Source organism: Geospiza fortis, unplaced genomic scaffold (genome assembly GCF_000277835.1).
Source record: "Geospiza fortis unplaced genomic scaffold, GeoFor_1.0 scaffold24, whole genome shotgun sequence".
Lineage (NCBI taxonomy): Eukaryota > Metazoa > Chordata > Aves > Passeriformes > Thraupidae > Geospiza > Geospiza fortis.
This window is the reverse complement of record NW_005054432.1, coordinates 1,992,708-2,012,990: the sequence shown is the minus strand read 5'-3', so window position 1 is coordinate 2,012,990 and position 20,283 is coordinate 1,992,708. Positions and strand designations below refer to the sequence as shown.

The 20,283-nt window shown below is 38.5% G+C and overlaps 1 protein-coding gene across 1 annotated transcript in view; it reads right to left on the bottom strand.

Moving 5' to 3' along the window:
- Positions 1-2,151: 2,151 nt before the first annotated feature.
- The window catches only part of LOC115948564 (roundabout homolog 2-like), a 209,288-nt gene continuing 191,156 nt past the window's right edge, over positions 2,152-20,283 (bottom strand). Inside the window, exon 3 of the mRNA XM_031061934.1 lies at positions 2,152-2,383. Within this exon, the coding sequence (XP_030917794.1) occupies positions 2,376-2,383 (8 nt within the window). The 3' untranslated portion in view covers positions 2,152-2,375. The remainder of the gene's footprint in view (positions 2,384-20,283) is intronic.

Below are 20,283 nucleotides of genomic sequence, written 5' to 3'. Positions count from 1 at the left end.
GAGCCACCAGTTCAGCAAACCTTGTGGGTGAGGGTAGAACTGTGTAGCTCAAAATCTGAAACATGCACTGCATTATAAAAAATGTAAAAATTCAAAACAACAAACTCAGAGGCATCTCTCTATAACCTTTTGGGTTGAAACCAAATATTTTTCTAATTCAATTTTCTAAGTAAATTTTCTAATTTCAATTTTTTAATACACAGTGTGCAGAAGAAGATATATTTAAAATGCACACAAAAGGGCTTTTCTACAGCTGTTTATTTTCCTTTTTCAGTACCATCCAACAGTACAGTACCCAAGACAATATGGCTGAGCATCATTTAAATAGAAACTAAGTGGAAACAATGCAAAAAACCTGAAGTGTGGAAAACAGTCTGCTGTTGTTTGCTAAGTGGCCTCACACTAAGCTTTTGATCCAGGTGTTGTGGGAATGGAACTGACACATACTACACTTCCAAGATTTTAATGATGCCCAGAGCTTTCATTTTCTTTTACACTCTGACAATGGGAAACATGGTCTCCTTATGTACGACATAAAATCTAATAAAGCAGCCAGCTGTTCCTTCCCTGGTGAACCCCCTGAAACTCCAGCCTGAATGCAGGTTTTCTGAGAAAAAAATGTGGAGTAATTGCACTGTACCTGGGCGACTACAATACACTCAACTCTTTTTACTGTCTACATATATCAAGCACACAGAAAAAAATTGCAGAGTGGACAGGTATAAACCAGCAAAATAATCACCTGCTTAACAGCTAGCAGGTTTTACATAGTTTCTTGGCTTTCCCTCTCACAATATCCTACAGTATATCTGCTCCTTCCCAACATCTCTCAAACATCCATTGCAATAATGCAAACTGACATATCTGTTCTGCCAAATGCTGGCTGCCTACTGAAACAGCCAAAGCAAATATTGTACAGTAAGTGTGCTAATTGAGAGACCCTCCAACATCACAGGCCAAGTTTTGCTCTTGGCAACAACAGCCAGCACTGATATTTTTGAGACCACACTCTCAGGACTGCTTCATTTTCCCATCTTCCTTCTTGCTGTGGTCTAAAAAATTCAAGAGATTGTTACAAGATCTGTACTGCAGAGGAATGTTTTCCAGCTGCAGAAATGTTGCTCCAAGTGTCATCATGGGGACATATCCACACTCCATGTTTGGAGAAAAAATGAGGGAGCCACCAGAGCCGTTGCTCCTGTGTTTGAATTGCAATCCTTGACCTCAACAAATATGTGGCAACAACAGTGAAGAAACATCAAAGAAATACAGTTTTAACAATCAGTGAAGCTCAGTTTTAACTTGGCACACACATGCTTTTCTGGCAGGTCATGCTTCTAGGGGGTTCTGCCAGGTTCTGCCTGGTCATGCCACGGTTCTGTCCCAGTCTCTCTCACCTGGGCACAGCCAGGTGCCCTGAGATGGCAAGGATAGGATAGAGCCTGGGCTTGAGGGTGAGGATTCCTGTACACACTCAGGTTCAAATGCCAGATGGATAGCCACAACCCTCTTCCCCTGCCTCTACAAGAGCCAGAATAAAACTACACAAATACACAGAAACTCCATATTTAGGGGAAAGAAGGAAAAAAAAAAAAAAAAAAACTTTGCCAGATCTGTTCCATACTTTACAACTTTCTATTGCTTGGCTGTGTCATGAAGTGCAGCATTATTATTTTTAATCTATATAGTCACAATTTTCTGCCTTAGATGTTAGAAAGGCAAGCCCAAGAATTGTCTTGACCTCTAGTGAGTATCTCCATGCTCAGGTAGAGCAATTTGCTGTTATCTGTAGGGTCACATTTACTACTGTAAATTACAGTCAGTAGACACCGACAACATGATATCCAGTGGATACCCACCCACTGGATGGAGTGATCTCAGAAAAGTTTTTCACATCCCTGTACCTTGCTTTGCTCCCCCTTCCCAATCATCCTCCTCATCAAGAGTTTCCTAGTTTGGTATATATTTTCAGATATTAAAAAACCACAGAAATTTAGTGGCTGAAGACAAGATTTCTTCTCTTAGAATTTTCCCTCCAAGTCTCTGAGTATAGAATTTACTCCCAAAGACTTCCTTTTCCACTGTAACTCTTTCTTCATGCTTATCCATGATAAACATGGATCCTATAATGCAAGCAGTTGAGCAGGTGCTAAATTTATCCTAATACTGAGGCCAAAATATGGGAATATACATGTTCCCTTGGAAAAAGGAAGAATCAGGCTGATCCCAGCCTTTATCAGCCCAGTTTGCTGTTTGCTGGACTCAATACCAATCACGTTTTAATTGTTTCTTTGGAAATTAATTAAGATTCTTTTACATTCTAAATTTTAAATTAATATTTTTTTGGCAAAAGTACTGAAGTAATTTGGGATCATTCACTTACCTATTGAAGTCATATCAAATTCAAGAGATTTGCACAGCAGTTCAGTTATCCATGTTAGAAATACATCATCATGTGGAAAGGACATGAAAGAAAAGTAAGAAAAAAAGAAAACAGTAAGTTATCCTGCTCCTTTTCTCAAATGAAAAAAGCATTAAAACAAACCTATAAATAACAATCAGTGTTACCCTCTGCCATGAACATGGAATATATTCATTTTAGCAGGTAACAGCTAATGCTGTTTTTTTCCTGTTACCATCCATTACAGCAAGTGGGTTGCTAAAGTAGCTGTTCAAATAAAATGTTGAATGGTACTTACACTACACATAAACAAAATTCAAACAATCCTGTTAAGCTTGATAGCAGGCTACAGTCAGTTTCACAGCATTTTTGTAAATGACTTGAATGCACTCTTTATCTGAATATCAGCAGGCAGAAGGCCAAGATGGAAATTATGGAATGAGAAGGAAATTGAACAATTCAGATATGTTTATGGAAAGCTCACAAATCAGGGCATCTCATTTGGCACCAAATAAAGCTGTTATTCATGATGTGCAGCTACAAAAGGGAAAGCTGTTCTCTCCTGTAAACTGTAGCCACAGTAGTACGAGCTAAAGGAAATGGTTTCTCAGTAGAAAAAATAAAGATTGACATCCTTGGGGTGTCCTGTGCAGGGCCAGGAGCTGGACTTGATGATCCTGAGGGGTGCCTCCCAACTCAGCATGTTCTGTGATTCTATGATTGTCATAAAGATATGGCAATAACCACTGCACCACAAGCACGATGGTGAGTATCCGTGAGGGCTATGCCAGCTGAAATCAAACCAAGGAATTTACTGGCACACCTTTTCCTTCAACAACATTTCTTAGATATGGTGTGATGATCCCAACCAAAAAACTTCATCTCTGAGTTAAATAAATACAGCAGTTCCACAGCACTCCTGAAGACACTGATTTGCAAAGAGCATCTCTCCATAGGAATTTCTAAGATCCCTTGCTGGGCTACTTGAAAGCTACAGTGACTACAACAGCTCCCATAGTTGGATTCTGATGCATTGCATGGTGTGGCCTGGTCTTCAGATTTTATCTATTAGATTTAGCCTAATTATCTGTTAATTTAGTCTCATTTAGTCAAATTACATTTTATCTTGTAGATCAATGTGCTAAAAAGCCATTTAATATGGTTTATATAAGTTGTCACTAGAATCCTAAAAGTTTGAATGAACTTTGGTACCTATGAAATAGCTGACTTTACTTTTGACTAAAATAGCTAATATATGAAAGAGAAAGCACCTTGCTTTGTTGTCATTCCTCCTGTAATATGTGCTTTTTAAAAGAGATCAAAATCAGCACTGAATAAATTTTATTATTGATTCAAGCACGTCAGAATTTATTTACAAGACTGGAGGAACAAATACTCAAGCAAGTGAGAAGGAAGATTATTTGAGTTTATTCTGCATTAAAGATGGACCTTAAAACAACACCTGTGATAAAAGGGTTACTTCACTTCTCAAAGATTCCTTTTACCTGACAGTGTTTTAGCTCCTTTGCAGCTTATGTATTTCAAACACTCAGCCTACCCAGAGGCCTCTAAGCTGAGATGTGTGGTGATCTCTTTAGATGTGTCACACAGATACAGGCTGCTTCAATTCATTTAATTGGGGAAATCAAGGGAGAGCCCTTGTATTCCTATTGTTCCATTGTTTGTGTGCAGTTCAGTCTTTGCTATCATGAGCAATGCAAACAATAGGCATTATTAAGTGAAATGTGCTCTGCTCTTCCATGCCTAATAATGTGCCAAACATGAGCCTACAACCTTGAAGCTGAGAGGTCAACCTCTGGAAACATCAGGAAAAGAGAATTTCCTTCAGTAACCTCATCATTCAGGGATAGTACTGAAGTAGGGATGAGGAAATGTTATATTCTATTGGTTTTAATAATTGCAGGCTTTTTTATTCTATTCTAATGTAAGCACATCACAATTCATCAGTGTATATACTCATGTGTTTTACAAAAAGCAGAGAATCACTGTGAGCATGCTGATGCTCCGAAAACAGTTTGAGTAAACTTCCTGTTTTTAAAAATAAAATAAGCAAGCCAAAGAAACAAAACTTTTTTTTCATAACCTGCCACTTCTTTTAAAAACACAAAGATAAAAAGACAACAATGACATAATTTAGAAAACACTGTTGTTGCAAAACAACAAAAAACCCCAACACTTTAATATGAAAACACTTATCTCCCACAGAAAGTATTAACATTCCAAGTCTCCCATGGTTTGAGTGATATTTCTAATTATTCTTTCTATGAATTCCTGTGACAGGCTAAAAATAAAAAAAACGAAACCTTTTCCCTAGAATCCTTTAGCAGTATTTTCTCTCTCTCTCATCTCATTATTTAACCACAATGGTTACAAACACCAAGAAAAGCACCACATTTTGTGGACTCTTGATTTTTTTGGCAGTCATAGACCACCAGTTCCTTGGTTTGTGTAAAAAGCCACAGCTCAGCTGAAAGCAATGGTGAAGCTTCAGCTTCCCTTGAGTCATGGAAATGGAAATTATTCTGCCTATCACAGCCCAGATATTCAGGAAACTTTCCTGAGGCCTAGAAGATACATGAAACCACCTTCTTGCTGGCTATTGTGTGCACATTTAAAGTGCAATAAAGGGCATTCCTTGCCAAAGAACACTGCATTTGTACATTCCTTTCTCTGACAAACTGTATAATACCTCAGTGAGGATTAAGCAGCAGGGAGAGATGCACAGAGAAATGGTGCTGTCATTGTTTCCCAGGGAAAAATTACATTACCTTCTCTAGTTTTTGACAGAAAATTACTGCTTAGACATTTTTGCAAGTTTATCTGCTTTCAAGAGGGTCATTCAGAGGTCTCTACTGTTCTCTTTCGTATTCTCATGACAATTGACTGAACCCTTGATCTTTGACCTGGACAGAAATTAACCCTCCACATTCCACCTTCCACAGAGAGACATTAATATTCCTAATAATGAGAGGTTATTAAAATCTTAAAAGTTCAGTGGAGCATTTCAAGGACAGTGGAATTAGATTTCAGCAAATGCCTATAGATTGATTGCATAATGCAAACCATTTGATTTGTTTGGATCTATGCTCCAAGGCTAGAGTTCAGCCAGCCTTTGCTGACTGGAAAAGAGCCACTTGACTAATGTGACTTGATCTGTGAAAGAGGGAAAACCCTTGTTATGGACATATGGAGCTATACATTATTCCTCTCACCCCTTTCCAACATTACCTTTGGAAGTAATATTATTTGTTAAGCAAATTTAAAAATACAGCACTGAAAGATGTGATGCCACAAATGCTGTGCCAGGCACAGGCATACATGGTAAAAAGGCACAAGTTAGGCACAATCTAATCCACTAGATTGCTCTCAAAGTTATTGCATCATTTTCTGTACTTTATACACTCAGTCCTTTAATTTTTGGAACAGTCCTTCCTCTAGGCTGTGTCTGGCCAGCTTTTCTATTTCACCCAACTGAAATTCCCTGGTTGGTCCATGAGAAGAAGTCTACCTATGTATTTTCCATGACTAAAAAAGATTATCAGGAACAAGAGGAATTACACTAAAAGAGCAAACTGAGACCTGAGCAGAAAAAAAAAAAAAGAAACTGAAGTGAAATGAAAATAAAAATTATCATGGAGAGAGAAAATGGGAAAAAGAATCAGGATCCTCTAGAACTTAAAGCTATGAGACCAGAAGGATGAGCAAATCTACTTATGGAGGGAACAAGCAAAACTTGTTGCAGTAGTTATTTTGAGGTCCTGTCATTCTGCCATCTGAACCAAAAGTGGAGAAATAAACTGTAATAAACCACACCAACTTACCACTTTTGATTGCTACTTGCTGAAATGGGGTTTGATGCAGGATCCCATCTCCCAGTGAGAAAATCTGTACTCCCTTACAGAACTTGGAGAAATGCAGCTGGTGCAATACATGGAGTTTATGATTGCTGTTATTTTTAATGACTGCTCAGCTTGTCTGAAGATGCTGACAAAATTCATTTTCAGGTTCCAGTTAAAGTAAGTATGAGATAAATAATATTGTATATCAGTGCAACATGAATATAAATGTTTTGATTCTTTCCTTCCTTTCTCATGCACTTATAGATTCCACAAGCAAATTAAAACACATGCATAATTCTTTTAAAGCTGTTACTCTACATTCAGCTGTGACATGGAGACAATCTTCACAACTAACTTCTTGTTAATGCATTTGTGATATTATACATTTATGACATGCTTTTACATTCTGTATCTATATGAAATTCCAACTCCCACCTCCCTGGCATAGCCACAGCCTGCAACAGAGCTGTTTCCAAAATATCAGACTTTGCAAAAGATGGAAACTTTCAGTACAGAAATGTGCTCAATAAATCCACCAATATTCTCCATAACCCTGCTAAAATGTTGTGTTTAACAGCTGCACCAGGGTTAAAGAAGAAAGCAGTGCCTCCCCTGGACTGGCTTTAGTCATTTTCCTTCCAGAGGTACCAGGACACAGTGGAGCAAGGAACAGCTCCTGAAGAAGAGCACAAACCCAGGGGCAGCTGCCAATGACTGAAACTGCTGTGACAATGAACATTACCAGGGGTTGCAGCCAAATGTACAGACTAAACAGGACAAAATATTTACCACTACCAATTGCTGTAGGGGTAATCACACAAAATTCTCAACACAATACTCGGTTTGCCATGTCAGTCCTAACTAATTCATCACGTATTAAGTTGGAATAACAAGGGTAGGAGAGCAACCAGGATTTGGGAAACCATTATGGAGACTGTAATTCCAAGCAGAAACCATCTCATTTACTGTGACTGACTTTGAGGGTAGTTGGCTTTGGCAAAGGTAAATTAGAAAATTTGAAAGAAAACAGTATTACCAGCGGGAGCACACTTTTTTTTCATTAAATTGCTTTATGACGAAATTGAGGATAGGTTTTTGTATCTTCTTTTTGGACCAGACATTCACGTTTAGGACAGCAGAATATTTATATCTACCTAATTAAAAATTGCATACACCTAGCAGCTGTGAAGGTTACCAGAGGTGCATTTTGATATCTATTTGTAACCTTTAATAACACAAATAGGTTTTGGCCAAGCAGTCAATGACTGCATTGAATGGATCCTACATTCATCTCAGTTCTGGTGACTAAGCACCACTGTTGTGACTGAGTCTGACCTAGCTGGAAAATCCTCCTCCAGAAGTTGCCTACTGCCACCATCAGTTCCTGATCACACCAAGACCAGAAGAACAATTTAGGTTTCAGTCTCGTTTTCTACCCATCACAAAGAATGACAAAATTCTTTGGAACAGACACTGGCAAGTCTGCTATAATAGAATCCCAAGTGGGAGGCAACTGAAGCTGTATGTACAGTAACACAGTACAAAATAACTTAAAAATCCCAGGACTATCCAAATAGTTTTTGAACATACCATGCAATGTAGCAGGTGTGGTATGGACTCAAATGTGATCACAAGAGTTAATTTGCTTAATATCTTTCAGATTGCTGTATTTCTGTTAAAACTGTGTCTACAGATAATCTAAATATATTATCCTGGGATGATTCATGTGTAGAAAATTGTGTGTACTTGTATATACACACACTTGCACATATATTTCAGCTGGACTCCCATTTCCTCATTACAGAGACAAAAAAAAAAATCCACTTTCCTTTTCAAAGATTGAAACACACAAATAACATGAGTGAGAAGCAAGTCCTGAGGAAATGCAGACTAGCTGAGACTACAACAGCACCGTCCCAAAGCACCTGGGATCCCTGCCCCTTGAACAAGCAAAGATGCCAAGTTCAGGATTTTTGTCTGCGCTCTCCAGGCACTCACTAACCTGAGGGCTAAGTGCATCTAGGACTAATTGCAGCTCCAAGTAAGAATCACTGCATAAGTGATACTGTGGCTTTCTAATGCATAAATAAACATATACGTATTTATATATCATATACAGGCAATTTGGAAACAGTATGATATCCTAAAGATCAGAAAATACAAAATAGAGGCTATAAATAGGAATAGAATTTAAAAAAATGAAATAATCTCAATAACAAAATAATACTTTATTAAAATGAACTTCTAGTGTTAGGTTACTACCTGTTTATTGTCACACAGCTGAAATTATTCTCCTTAATAAAGCCTTTTTTTCCCACCTTCAGGGAAAATAATATACAGTAGCCCTTAACTTCTGTTTGCTGGAAGTTGGAGGGCACATAAACCACATCCAGGAACATACCCCAGCTTTATTGTTCTTTGTTCCACGAACTGTGCGTGTCCTCAAAATGTCACCAGCGATAAACTCTAAAAGGCATCACATCAAGTCATTAAAAGACCCTCCCTAAGGCGAGAGGCCACAAACTGAAATCGCCCACTGCCTCATTTACACGTTTGGCCCACCTAGGTACAGCAGCTTGGCAGTCTTTTTATTGAATACACATTTCCATACACTGCAAGTGTATTTAATTATGTTTATTTAATCGCTGGGTTGGGTTTTGCAGCACTGAGTGATCATCCTTGAATATTCCTAGCGAGGCCCCTGGGGGCAAGCACCTGTCAGTGCTGGCAGCCAGGAGCAGAGTGACAGCCACAGCACTCGGTGTGACAGCGAGGGACAGCAGCCTGGGCTCAGGCATACCTGCCTTGGCCACTGCTGCTCCCTCCCAAAGAGATTGCGTGCTATCTGCTGAGAACTCAGTGCTGATAACCAAACAAAATCACCACCTAACTACAGAGGACCTGGCAAACGAAGGACAGCTTCTACCCAATGACCTGAAATCTCTTCTGGCTTTCTCCAAAGTAAATTAGGATAAGGTGCATCAGAAACATCAGAGCCACAGAAGGCTGTAAAAACAAAACTGAGAAGAGGAAAAAAAACCCCAAAATACTTGAAAGGAAACATTTTTTCTACAGTCTCATTTTAAAATGAGTTTAATTATTTCGTTTTGGTTTTTTTTTTTAGACTATGTTTGTATCTCAAAACCAACTGCAAAGGTTCTAACCAGCTTCAGGTTACCAAATCAATTGACAAGTAGTTATGGATTAGATGCACTTTTCAAAGCTAAGCCAATTTCCAAGGCAATGAGCGGGAATTCCAGGTATGGGACTATCACCTGGCACTGCCATTTCTCACCAAAAACCCATACAGAAAAGCCCCACATAGCCTCTGATCCAAAGAAAGTAATCTCTAATTTTGATACTTCAATACACACAAACATTCCACAGAATGGTACTTGCTACTGGAAACTCCATCAATATGAGATCTGATGTTGCTTGATAAAGAACTGGTGTTTTCTGTTTGAATTTATATTACACTGCTGTTTATTTTTCTGAAGCCTTTGGACATTCTTCACCAAGGTATCACATGTTGTAAACCTCAGTGTTGAAAATTACTTTGTTCTTTTTTTTTTTTAATGTATAAGCTTTACTAGTTCTTCTTGTCCATGTTTAACTAGTCCTCCACAACTTGATCAAAAATCAAAAAATGCAGATTAAGTATAGATCATGGCACAGGGATGATATGTGGAAGGTGCAGAAATCTCTGCAGAGATTTCAGTAGCAAGATTGTCTGTCATAATTCCTTTCATCAGTGCAGGTAAACCTAGTGATAAACATCAGCTGATGTCCTAGTCCAAAAAACCTACTTTTTGAATCCAATGAAGGAAGGGAAAGGAAGACTGTCTTTAACCAATTTTTGACAAGAGCAGTATTTACCTTTTTTTTTTCTCTAATATCTTTTCCTAAAAAGTTCCTATGTACAGGTTTGGAGTCATGTTACCAACACATTAAATCCATCAAAAAAGAAGAAATAACAACAGCATTACAGCTGCATTTAAAAATGTTCTTCAAAGGAAACAGGTAAATGGAGTAGGATAGTCAAGGACAGCACTCAGAAAGAGGAGCATTTCTGGTTATTTCGGTCTCACTTCATTTGTGTTATTTATCTACTAAACAAAGCTGGCACTGAGTCCTTAGTGCTGGAAAACTTATAATCCTTATTTACAAAATATTTCTCTGATTTAAAAAATTATGATTGTCATTTTACTAGAAGAACAAAATACAAATACTGCCCATGGTCACAGTTTAAATATGGATCATCCTTCCTACTGCAACACTCTTTACCTGAAATTAATAACTTGATCATGCATAAATGAACATGTATCAGTTTCACAGACTTTCCAATTTGCCTGCTTCTCTGCCAGTTTTTTTTTTTGACCTTAGGTAATTCACTGTTTGTGGCATGAATAAGTCTGACAGTATCTTGTTGGGTCTCCACCTGAAGAGTTTTCAAACCCAAAAAGTTTCCTTTGGGAACAGCTATGAAAATGTACACGTTCCACGAGTGTTTGCAACATTTTTCTTTCCATTGGTATTTTTTTACTATTTTTTTTCATCATTACATGCAAGTTAGGAGAAGAAGGACAAAGTGTCTGTCAAACTTTCCTCTCACAGCCACCCACAGAGACACCTCTTGCCCCAGCTACCAGCCAGAAGGAGCATGATATCTGCAGTTTCCAGAGAGAGATTAGGCTTAGAAATTCTGGAGAGATCTGTCAGGTCCTGTTTTGCTGGAGGATAATTCTTAAGTAAAACCATCAGAAAAAAACCTGCTTTAGGGGATAAAATTCCCCGTTTCCTAACCTAACCCTGCAAAAGCAAATGATAAAGATTTTGTTGACTTCAGCGGAGTCAAAGTTTGAGAATATGAAGCGATTTCTGCAAAACCTTCCAAGTGATGTCATCCAAAATGAGAGAAGGGAGACAAGAGTACAAGGCACCCTGTGTCAGTCCTTTAATAATGCAAAAAGCAGAGCATGGCATGCCTACCATAGATAGAGAATAGAGACATTTCCTCATGATCAGCATTGCAGAAATCAAAACAGAGCGTGCCAATGTGACACTGGAGAAAACACTATTTATGCCTAGAGCTAAAGAAAAACTGTTGAGGACCATTTTATTCAGGTAAAAACATGGTTTATGTAATCCTGCCAAGGCCACTAATGCACAGACTGTGCTAAGGCTGAACTGACGCCCCAAAAGTCAGAGCTGCCCAAGGGCTTCTGCTACTTACACAATTACTAAAAGATTTCAAAGAAATATGAAGAAAAACATGAGTGGAACATGACAGTCTGCACTGTTCACTACTCTTCTACAGATTTCTCCTTTCCCCTTTAGGATATCCACAGCATGTGGTATTGTCCCTGATGCATTTCCATGAATGTGCCCTAATATCCTGGAGGGAAATGAAAGAGCCCTATCATGCTGCTTTTTCATTTAAATTAGAGAAAATTCTGTATCCTGAATGATCAGAATAGTGTCCTTAATATGTAGAGCAATGAACTGGCTGCCAGTGAAGGCAGGATTCCTGATTTCATGGACCAATGGTCTAATCTACTAAGGCAAATTCTTCTTCCTACATATGACAACTGTGAGCTTTAGCCACAACATTCAAAACAATGAGATCATGAAAATTCATTTTTGAGAGACAGATGGATGATATCCATTATTAATGGAGCCCCAAACAGAACCTTTCCCTAAACAATGCATGTAGAGCCTTTATCAAGATCTGTCAGGCAAAAAAAAAAAAACTTGACACAATAAAAATGATAATAAAAAAGTTCAGTTTTACAAGGATAGATATTACAGGTAAATGCATGTAATATTACAGTCCACTTATTGACAACAGCTCAAAAAGCCTAGTGACATTCAATAGCTTCACCTAATTAAACTCCCACAACTCCTCAACCGCAACTCCCTTTTCATATATTATATTAAAAAAACCCTGATGATGGAAGAGAGGTCCTTTCCTTTGAATTTCATACTGTCAAAGCAAAATGCCAAGAAGGTGATGTAACCACACCTCAGTGCAGACACCTGAACAAAAGAATTATCTTCCTGAAGCCCAGTTATAGCCAATGGATACAGAGCAGGGCTGGGAAAGGCTGGTTGAAGGCCTGAAGTTGGGTTACTTCAACATGGGGTACTTCATCAGAGGGCAACACAAAACACTTAAAAACAAAAGACAGCCAACCCCTTAGCCCCCCAGTCAAATTGGCTGTGTTCATGTATCCCATGGGACTGAGAACAGTAGCAGATTTCTCCTACAAAGGGAAATGGCTCTCAGCTTGGACATAGAAGTGTAATCCTTCTAGATGTGTTATGTGAAAATGAGTGACTTCTGATCTCTGCCTCATCTTCCTGCAGTCCTGAAATTATAACAACCAACCTGACAGATTTATGGGTTCTTTCCTCAAGCTGAGACAAATGAAAATGATTTTGTCTCTCAAGAAAAAAACAATCACTATTCCTGGTTTTCTTTCTTTCTAGAGCATCTAGACTACACAAAGAGACAAAATATTGACACAAAAAAAAGGTATTTTTTGTAAGGTAACTTTATTTCCCTAAGACTTTGAAGGTGTTTTGCTTGTTTGGACCATAAATGAATGGTCCATGGTCCAAAAGATGAATGTCCTTGCTTAAAAATGCACCAAATTCAGCATGTTCAGGCCAAGAATAGACAATTCTTAATCAATTTGGTAACTGATTACCAAAAAAATTTTAAAAAAAGTAAACTACATCAGTATTTTGCTACTAAAACAAGCAATACTCTTTTCAAAACCCAAAGACAAGTATGAAAGTGTCATGCATGTAGTTACATGGATAATTGCTGCCTCTCCAGAACAGTGCTGGCCTTTCTCTTTTGTCTGCCCATCCCCATTCTCAGTTCCCCCCGTGTTTCATCTCCTGCTCCATGCATCTATTCTTCTGACCTATGATAATCTTACTGGTAAATTCCAAGGTAAAAGTGTTAATATCTTTTCCAATGGAAAAGTGTTCATGTCTTTGAAACAGTGATCATTGTCAGTCAAATGTGGATAGTTCTGATAACTCCAAGTGACAAGTAATCCCATTCCTTAACGGCTTTATATATACCAAAGATAAAGACAGAGAATCAGTACTGTTTTTTAAGTAAAAAGGAGAGAAATGGTATAAAAACACCCTTCCCTCATTCCTTTCTCACAACTAGTTCAGCTATGTAATGGGAATTATTATCTGGTTTACATCAGTGACACAGCAAAGGTACTTCTTTTCAAATCATCCTTTTCCAACTCTTATTTATTCTTCCTACCTCCCACATTTGTCTCAAAACCATGAAGAATTTTGAACTGAGTCAGAGGTGACTTCAAGTTAAGACAAAATTGTCAGGAATAACGAACATTTCCTATCACTGAATCCTGAAGTCAGGTTTGCTCAAGTGGCTACAACTGCTCTGCTTCTTCACTCTTCCCTCATTACTGAAAGAAAGAAAATCTGGCCCCAGTTCTGACCCTTCCCTTTCCTGTTGCAAAAGCAGCTTGGTATCTGTCACATCTCAACACCTCCTTCCCTGCTTGGAAAAAATTTATTTTCATTTTCCTTATGCAACACAACACTGGAGCCATCTCTGTTCTAGGGTATGATCTGCAGGAAAACAAGTCCAGTAGGTCAGCCGCAGATTCAAAACCAAAGGTTCCTTTAGTTACAACTGAAGCTGGTAATAATTGGCAAATTATATTTGGACACACAGTGCACTTAACACATGACTGGAACCCTCAATTAGTACACAAGATTGCTAAAAGCAATGTTCTCAGGCACATCAAAGTCCCTCCACTTTCAGTAACAAGTTTTAAAGTTAATCCCTTGTTTCTCCTTTGTTGGTGAACAACAGCAAAATGCAGCAGAACGTGCCCCGGCAGTAATGCATTAGTTTTCCTTCTGTAAAATCAGAGGTAGGTGGCACTTGGCCAAGATATTTATGATCCTCCACATGTGCAAGTTGTCCCAGATTCAGCAGCCACCTCTCTGCTCTAGGGCTGGAGACTGAGCTGAGCTAACATAATGTAGGAGCTGCCAGCTGGGCACATGCCAATAATCTTTCCAATTGCTTCAAATTTTAGCTTGTAATCTTTCCCCAATCCACATTAAGCGTGGCAAAGAAGTCCTTGACAGAGACTATGCGGTGGTCGTGTTTCAGATTTCAATCACATATATTTTTGCCACAGCAGAATAATTGCAAAAATATATAAATAATTTCAAAAATATATATACAATTACCAGAATGGCTGTGATTTTTATTCAACACTCAGAAACCTGGACGTGCTGAAAACAGCTCACCTTGTTTCTCCTTTCACAGTTTCATGCCACCTCAGTCCATATCACGTCCCTGGTTTTAAGAACTGTAGTATAACAGGAGTAGATCTGTGGAATAAAGGGCTTGGCACCAAGAATGTAATGTCCATACCATCTGTGGTTTTGGTAGAGTCATTTTAGACTGGACCTAGGCCATTGCCAAAGTGAATGCTCACAGGCTGCTGGAACACATCAGGGTTTCTTCTTGAACACACATTTTGATGTAGTTCCTCCTGAAAGGAGCAAAGCTCCCATGGCCCAACATCCCTCTTTAACAGGAGCCAGAGGACAGTAATGGGATAATCACAACATTCACTTTTCAAAGACAGCACTTGTGATCTACCCTAAAATGCTGAAGTAGAGGAACCCTTTCATTTCTCTAAAGTTTTTGCCTCAGGCTGACTTTCTGCACCTGTTTCAGAATAAAACCAACCAGCTAAGATTTCTGAAGAGCAGCTCTCTACCATCACTTACATTGCAAGACTACATTCAGATTTAAAAAAAAAATCAGTACATGCAGGCTTAAAAAAAAAGTGAGAGATTGATTCATTCAAAATAAAAAGTAATAACCATCTTTGAACTTTTGAGAAGACCAGAAGGAAGCAATTTCTTAATTTCTTTTAAGGACAGAACTCCACTGACCATTCAGCCAAGACTTATTTTGGTTCATGTACATAACTAAAGCATTTCATATTTCCAAACATCTTAATTCTGAGCCTCTCCTCCACAGTAAACAGTAGAGGACTGTGATCACATCACTTTCCACTGTAGCCTCATGGCTAGCACATGACCAGCACAATCAGTTCAGCTGTAGATCCTGGCAAATAAAGCCCCTTCCAAAAATCCAAAGGTCAAACGAAAAAAATGTCAGATATTTTAATATCTACAGAAGTTGCAGATTCAACATTTAGGTCCCCTTAAATAATACATTTGAGGAAAGGAATTCAAATACAAACAAGTAACAACTGCTATGACCTTAACTGAAAATACTTTACTGGAAAAAGCTGTCAACATTACAACATTCACAACTCCAGCTGCATTCACAAGGCCTCAGCTTCAAAATCTTGGCTACCATTCTACTGGGACTTGGAAAGAGGGGAAAGTGTTAAGCATGAGGCCAGGCAGTGGGGCTCAGAGAGTGGGATACTGTCTAACCAAAGCATTATACAGCTGAAAGTGAAACAATCCTCTTTCCCCTGCTTTGCATATTATTACCCTTCCTCTGCAGGTCACCACTCAATGCATCACTGCTTCCATTAGAAATATCTGTTTCCACTTCTAACATAGAAATAGTCATGCTATTGCACATTTTAGAGAAGTCTAAACTGTGCAATTCCATGCTCTATGACTGCTAAAATTTACGTGAAAAATCAGTTCTAAAGAACAAAAAAAAAATCCTAATGGGATCTGGTAAGCAAAACAAGTAGTGTGCCTAACGTATCACATGGGAGATGCTGCAGGAATTAGCTTGTGTTGAGTTAGTTCATGTCCCCAAAGAGTTGTGTTTGAGCTTTTTGAAGCTGCTCACTCAGAGGGATTATCTCATTCAATCTGCTTTAATCACAACTAAATGCTTTCAATTGGTATGTACTGGGACAGAATTAGAGAATCAGAAGCTCCCAAAATCCATGTGATGGGCTTAGGGCAGTGGGACAGAAAAGAAAAAAAAGAAACACTGTAGAGATTAAAAAAAAAATAAAAATTGTCACTCCATAATTGAAGTTTACATGTTTGATTTACTGTATGGTAATGGAGTTATACCAGAATAAAGCTAAGAAAATTAAGTGGGACATAGTAAAGTAACTGATACAGCTTTGGGGTCAGAATGCTGTATGCTTCATAAATATTCACTGAGAGCATAACAGCCATATTATCTTCCTACTTCAAGAGTCTCGTCTCAACACCAAATTTTCAAGAAGGCTGTTAGTGGATATAGATGTAATTGTGATTACATGTACAACAAGCAAATGTTACCATTATCGAATTTACCGTATGAAAAGTTCAGTGGGAACACAATGAAAATTGCAGTGCAGTATTTTCCTAGAAAACCTGCTGGGGAGCAACAGCAGCAGTTCTACCACGATATTAAAAGACTGAATCATCGACATGGATTTCAGAGTAAGGGCACAGATGGGCTACAGTCCCATTTCCTGCCCATGTAAGTGTATGCACACCATTCCATTGTCAATTTTCTCCCAATTGAAGGGTCCAAAAAATTTGACTGTTTGCTTATTGCTGTCAATAGATTCATACTCTGCTCATGATTTAGAGCTATCAAATAATTTTATGCTGACATCAGTTGCCTCCCTGACAGCTCTAAAATACGAAATAACAAGCAGTTGGTGTCAGCACTCTTAAATCAAGCCCAAGGGCCCCCATGGCACCACACTATGGCAGCTTGTTACCGCTCAGCAAATGTCAATCCAGTCAATGTGTGTAGGAGGTTGTCAACTCCCTGGTTGCATCTGCCCTAATAACCAGTCCTCTATAAGGTGAAATTCATAAAGCCACCACGGCGTGGCCTGAAACCCAGGGTGACAGAGGCTGGCACAGATAGCACGGCTTTCCAAACCCAAGGAACGGCTGCCCGTCTGGCAAACTGGGCTCTGTGGCTGTGCTTTGGAGAGGCTGTTATTCTGTTATTCTGCTGCTGCTTTTGCTAGAAAGTGCAGAGAACAGACAGTCATTAACATGCAGGGAAACACTATTTTTTAATCCCCACTTTCTATATTCCAGTGTTAACAGCAGGCCACTTTCATCACTGCGACCTAGCCAGGGGCGTAGCTGGGAATTTGGAAAATATACACATACACACATTGGCCTCCCTGTTGGTCCCCTGCCCTCACCATTCCCATAATCTCCCAAGGTAGACATACCATTACACATATCCCCATCACTAGCACAGCAGGTGCTATTAGACAGGGGATCTAGCAGCATGCTCATAAAAGGCCTGGCAAAGAACAAAAAAACCCCATTGCCCTCCATGAAATTAAAATTGTATGCTGTGGCGTGCACAGCACATGCCTGCTTCCACTTGAATAACTTTTGAAACATCTTGCAACGCCAAACAAATCCGAAAATCTAACAAAGAAAAGAGGAGACAGATTTGGGTTCAGCCATACTACAGCAAAATTTCAGTTTTCAAAATTCTAGTACATGGAAGAAGATTCTAAGAATGATAAAATTTTATTTAGCTTTAAAAAGGGGTTACATCTGCAACAGAAGGCAGGATTTGCTTTATAATTAAGTATATGACAATACCTTTTGCAACTTCATTTTAAACACAGCCAGTAACACTTTAAGTCAGTGGGTTATACAAAGTAAGAAAAGGACAAATAGAGCACACTGTATTTTCCAATAGATACGTACAATTTAGTATTTGCAATTCATTTACCTTCTTTTTTTTTTTTTTGTAGCTCGTTTACATGTAATATTTACTTCTAAGAATTTATTATTATCTATCCTAGCAGTGTACACTGTATTTAGGTGATCACTCCCTAAAAAACAGAAAAGACCATAAAAGCAGGTTTTATTTCCCAACTAAGAAAAAAGCACACCGGGACAGTGAGAGCACTGACCCCAAAATGACAGAAATATTCCCATTTTTCCAAGATCCTCTCCAGGACACACTGCAGCTCGCTGTTAGAGTTAATCCAATAATACTCCATGAGCAATGGAGGACATGCAAGCTGCTCCCCTCAAGAGTGAATTCCACAAACACACAGGCAAATCCAGTTTAGGCTTCCTCATGTCTGAGCCCAGTGATGATGGGCAGCTAAGGAGGAGAGGGATCAAAGGGAGAATGCTTTGAAGGCAAAAGGCACAGGGGTTTGAAGAGGCAATTAATCTTTGTGAAGACACAGAGAAGAGGAGGAAGATGCCTGTCACCTCAGCAAGACTGGAGACAATACAGTATTCCTTGTGTGACATTTTTATTTTGAATAAAGAAAAAGAAATCTGGCCTTTAGTACTGGGCAAACAAGAGAGCAACAAATGGGATTGGGTTTAAAATTATGAATGGCACAAACATTTGTGGCATTGTATTGTAAGTGTTTCTACATTACCCTGGTATGTGCTAGTAGGTTTTCCAACAAGTACTGGAATTTACAGAAATCTTAGTGGGTGCCATTCTCATACTAAATCCTGGGATTTTGTGCTCTCTACAGTGTCTTGAGAAAAACCTCCCACACTGAGATTGACTTCAAGAGCTCAAGTTTTACCTTACCAACCAGGAGGGAAAAAAAAAAAAAAAGATTTAAAAAAAAGACATAAATAACATAGCCTAATATCTATTTCTTCCTCTTTTTTCCCCATCATCTCTTTTTTTTTCCTCCTCATTTTCTTCTCTTTTTCCCCAGCTAAAATTTCTCTGCATTTTGCTTTACTTCTTTAAGCAAAACACTAATTTTTTTTTTTTTGCAGAATTAATGACAGTGACACACCATTCCCATTTGTACTGGACAAATATGGAGGATATATTGATCATACAAATTAGGAGAATATTGCTGTAAGTAATCTTGGCCCTTTAGAGGCCAGAATTAAAATACCAGTTTTCTCCATCAGAGCATGTCTAATTAAAAATAAGTCCAGGAAAGCAGCTGAAAAATGCTTTAGCTCAACTGTCTAATGCTTTTCTACAAAGCTCTGTCTTTAGGCTTCAACATTCTCAATGCATTACCTTTTTACGAGAAGGAAAAAGAAATCCAATTGTAAAAGAGGAAAACATAATTGCTTTCTATTTGACAAAGGGAAGCATGAGAGTTTATTCTTACAAGTAGTCTGAAGTGCTGCTTAAGTAACTACTGTAATTTGTGTCTCTCCAGGGGCAAATGCATGGGAATCCAACATCAGCACTGAAATAAGAGGAGAGAAGGCAAGAGAAGGACAGAGACAGAGCGAGTAGCCGTGTCCCAGAGCAATTCTGTTCCTCTGCCATCTGTCACAATCACCACCAGTCCCAAAAGACCTGGTTTGGAAAGGCCACTACGACTAATGAGCACTGGAGAAAGGTGGAATCCTGAATCAAGCTACATATAAACATCAAAAAGCCAAATAAAGCAGGCAAAGCTCTTAATAAACCCTCAATACAGCATGACAAAGGTCTATCACTATTGGTCCCAGTGGTAGCTTGCTGGAGCTCACACTAACCCTTAAGAGATGCACATGTAGTTAAGGAGAAAGACTCTTATCCTGGGGTTTGATTAGTTTTTTCTTTTTATTATTTTACACTTTTGTTTTTTTGATGAATGAATTATGCTATAGCCTGTAGCACTGAAAATAAAACCCCAAACCACAGCATATAGCAACAGAAATCATGCATTTTTATTGCCTGCAATACTAATTTATCTAGTGAGTATTTTAAGATTGCTTTCTTTAATAGAAATTTCAGCATTTCTGACTTCTGAATATTAACATGGATTTCTTTTTCCTCTGCTCATAAGACAAAAATGACAAGTATCAGGTAGCTGGTGTGCCCTCTTTTTGAGATTATATTAAGAAAAAATGAAATGCTGTTTTTGGACCACTATCAAGAGGTTATGGAAATTAGAATCATTATCAAAACAGAACATGATGCTCGAATCCTAATACAGGAATACTTGGTTCAGCTGTAAATATGGAAAGGGAATATTGCTGAGACCTCTCCCTTTTATTTCAGGCACTTTACTTTCTGCTATGATGAACATCTGAACT